The sequence below is a fragment of the Corythoichthys intestinalis genome, chromosome 22 (assembly GCF_030265065.1).
Source record: "Corythoichthys intestinalis isolate RoL2023-P3 chromosome 22, ASM3026506v1, whole genome shotgun sequence".
NCBI lineage: Eukaryota > Metazoa > Chordata > Actinopteri > Syngnathiformes > Syngnathidae > Corythoichthys > Corythoichthys intestinalis.
This window is the reverse complement of record NC_080416.1, coordinates 27190291-27194292: the sequence shown is the minus strand read 5'-3', so window position 1 is coordinate 27194292 and position 4002 is coordinate 27190291. Positions and strand designations below refer to the sequence as shown.

General features: G+C 38.9%; 1 protein-coding gene across 2 annotated transcripts in view; it reads left to right on the top strand.

The window, feature by feature from the left end:
• The first annotated feature begins 158 nt into the window (after window positions 1-158).
• Window positions 159-4002, top strand: part of zgc:91910 (Zinc finger protein 706-like) — a 10500-nt gene continuing 6656 nt past the window's right edge. The window contains exons 1-2 of one of the 2 annotated variants that reach the window (XM_057827799.1): window positions 159-298; window positions 959-1109. In XM_057827799.1, the coding sequence (XP_057683782.1) occupies window positions 975-1109 (135 nt within the window). In that variant the 5' untranslated portion in view covers window positions 159-298; window positions 959-974. The other variant, XM_057827800.1, reaches the window with a different exon arrangement.

Genomic DNA, 4002 nt, shown 5'->3' with positions numbered 1-4002 from the left:
AGTGGTAGTGAGTGATTTATTTATATATTTAAAAAAAAAGGTTTTAAAATGTATAAAATTACTTTAATGTTGGCATTAAATGAAAATAGAAAACAGTAAAAAATTGAGATAAATACTGTAAATACAGAATTTGTTATCACGATATTAGTCTTAATGATAGTACATGCAATTTATCTCCAGATCAGAGATGGCGCTGTTTCCATCACAGCCCTCGTGATGTAATTAACGATGACGTCTGTCCGGTGACGTTCAAACACGAGAACGACAAAAGCGAGTGAGCGTGCTAAACCTTCCCAAGGTAAATGTAGCTCCAAACTGTCCTATTTTTCATCGTTAAGATATTAAATAACATTTCTCTGTGTTGGCAAGTGTTTGATTATTCGAAAGGTTTGTCATTTCAACCTATTTTTTTAATTTTAGCATTACCTTTTCGTCGTTTGTTATCGAAGGAAGCTAGTTATTTTAGCATGTTAGCCCCGAAGATTAAAAGGCCTTAAATGTCAAGCTGCCCATTTTGCTGTAATAGTCTCACTTAATGTATTTTATGTTTAGGAAAATACGCTTGACGTTCTAATTTGACGGTTTATGTGTACAAATGTATAAAGCGGCTGGGCTGTCGTCATTTAAAAGCACCATTCACACCAGACGGTCATGTTTTGACACCGACATTGGCACGGACGCGGCATCACATCAAAATTACTTAATAAGTGATTTGGAATAATATGTAAAGGGAGAATTAATAAGGTAAGGCTGCATGATTATCGCCTAAAAGAACGATTTTTGTTTTGTAATCGTGAGAATCTTGATAAATGTAATGAATTGCTCTTCAACAAACAATATATCAAACTTCCCAGTGTTAAATGAAACTTTTTCGTTTAGCACAGAGGTGGATGAATTATCTTGAATGTATCCCACTGCTAGTTGTTAAAGGTGTTTACGTGAAGTTTTGTGTTTTCAGGTTGCATGTGAGGGCCATGGCTCGCGGGCAGCAGAAGATTCAGTCCCAGCAGAAAAACGCCAAGAAGGCCGCCGAGAAGAAGAAGGGGCAGGCGGCCGACCAGAAGACGGCGGCCAAGGTGGCACTAGTCCACACGTGTCCTGTTTGCAGGGTACGGCTACATACCTACACATCTTTTTTCAGTTCAGGGCAAACCTCACGGTGACCTTTTCAGTGTGTTTGTCCACCTGTTTTAGAAATGAGGCTCAGACCAAAGCAATAGCATTATGATGTCAAGGGATTATGTTGAAATGAGTTGAGCACTTTCATTTAGGATTCGCTGCTGTGCTGCTCATCTATACAGACTTGAGGAGTTCCAAAAAATTCCATTATTGCGTGCATCGCGATTCGACACGTGACGATTCGATTACGATTCATAAAGGTTCAAAAACGATGATTTTCCCTCATAACTTTATGGCAGCCGCTCGTCGTAGAACGAAATTCAAGACACGTCTGCCGCCCGGGCACCGTTAACGGGCGCACGCACGTTATGATGGATGCTGCCGGTTACTGAGAGACATTTACTCCTTTTTAAAAGACTGGAAAATAAATTTGTGTATGAGACAGGCAGGCTGCGCAAGTTATTTTTTAGAGCTAAAGGGGGAGAGAGAGAGTTCGTTGCTCCTTGTCTCTTAGTTGTCCATAGACATGTGCCGGTTACCGGTTTCACGGTTTACCGTGGTGTGAAAACGTCGCGGTTTCAAAACCACTAAAATTTTCCGTCATACCTTAGTACGGTATTCGCTATTTTTCATGTGCCAAAATGCAGCCGAAGTGGCTTGGTGCGGCAGCGCTCACCCTTCCCGTTTGTTGCCGTGAGTGTCAGTAACGCTATTCTGCTAAACAGCCAGCAAACCCAAAAACCAAACCTCGAAACACAAGGCGTACTTTTCTTCAATTTATTGAGCTCTCAAATCGTGGTGAAATATACAAATGAATACATTTAAAACGTTATACAATTGTATTTTTCCACATGTGAGTAGGTTCAACAGGATAGCAGTAGCACCATGAAAAAGGTCGCCAAAAACAAAACATACATTTTCCTTTCAAATTCAATATACAAACTAACTAAAACTTACAAAGACGAATGTTAGCCTAGGCCAGTGCTTCTCAATTATTTTCTGTTACGCCCCCCCCAAGGAAGACGTAAATGTTTCGCGCCCCCCCCAACTCTCTGCCGCCACTGTAAATAGTATCATTCGTCTATATTACTATTATAAGTACGCCTCAGCCTAACATTGTGTCCTTTTTTTTCTATTAAAGAAAAAAAGTAACATAGATCAACTTATAATAAAGTATAACTTTTTTAACATTGTGTTGCTTGTAACAGAAAAGACTTAACGCGCATCAATTTGCCTGAAGTTAAAAAAAAAAAAAAAAAAAAAAAAAAAAGTCACATCCAAACTGTAAAAATACACTCAAGGTACATTTTTGACCATTTGATACTGAAAAAGAAAATGTAATAAAATCAGTAAATAATAACAAATTCAAATTGATTAGAAACATTTACTCTTCAGGACAACATGCCAAAAAATTTGACCGACAAAAAACAAAACTGAATAGAAGGGGGGGGTGAAAGTCTTTGGACAGAAGGAAAGTTTTTATTTTCGCTGATTCACCACAGTGCTCACTGGTTTACTGATATAACACTGACAAAGCGGGACGATTGTGACAATTGGCAATATTCGGCACATTTTCGCTGAAAAACAATCAAGCGGCTTATCAATGAGATTGAGGTCTAATGTCTTTAAGTGGCGTCTTAACTGATTTGGCTTCTTCGCTATAATCATTTTTAGACTCAGTAAACAGTGGTCTTTCCTCATTTCCCACTATATTAAAAGTCAAAGGCAAACGGCCCGAAAAAAGCGCATTCTCGGCGGCCAAGGGAGAACCGTAGGTGAGGGCGGTGGTCGTGACGATCCCAAGCCGAAAACGGCACTTCTCGGCCGGACACGTGAGAACCGAAGAAGACAGTGGGTCGCTGCGTGAGTCCAGCTCTGCATGAGTCTCTTCCGTGTGCTCTTGCTTACTTCAAAAATACTGCACGCACTTTGAAAATGAGAGCGCCACTGCCACCCACGGAGTGGATGTGCAAGTACACTTTATTCTATCTAGTACGGCAAAAAAAAAAAAAAAAAAAAGCATGTTCCCCGAGGTCACTCGCGCCCCCCCTGGCATCGCTCGCGCCCCCCTGGGGGGGCGCGCCCCACCATTTGAGAAGTACTGGCCTAGGCTAAGCTGGGAGAGCAGCTTGGTCGACGTTTTATGTCTCACAGCCGCTGAGTGAGAAACAAGCTTGAATGAAGGGGGGAGAAAAAAAAAAGGATCGCGTCAAAGATCGCTAATTGCGAAAGGAGGTCTCACTCCTCACTTTTTGTTTTAGATTAAACCTTGAAACCTCAACAATATTTACATTTTAACTAACTTATAAAACTAACTTATACATTTTCAACTAACTTATTAACTTATGAATTCTTTGTTCTTTTTAACACAAAGGCATGACATCATGTACTGGACTGTCTCAGCAAATTAGAATACACAATATTCTAATTTTTTGAGACAGTCCTGTGTATATATACAGGACTGTCTCAGGAAATTAGAATACACAATATTCTAATTTCCTGACTGTCTCAGGAAATTAGAATATTGTGTATCCTATTGTGTCCTGAGACAGTCCAGTAGAAGAGAGTTGACACAGTGGCTGAAAATGGCGAAACTTCAGCTTCTCCCCCTCAAAAAAAGTCATACAGTATATATTTTTAATTTTATTTGGAAGTGTTCTTACTTTTTTATAGCAATTATTTTGTTCTTGCTCTATTATTGAGCAACTTGAGCTCTGGCTGTGGGTATAGTCTAGGATCTATTTATTTTAATTTTATATAAAATATTTGTTATTTTTTGTTAATTTATTTATTTTCACATTAATTTATTTTCACATTATATTCATCTTCCAATTTGCAAATATGTTCTGAAAAAAAAAAACCTGTTCAATGAAAAAAATTTTT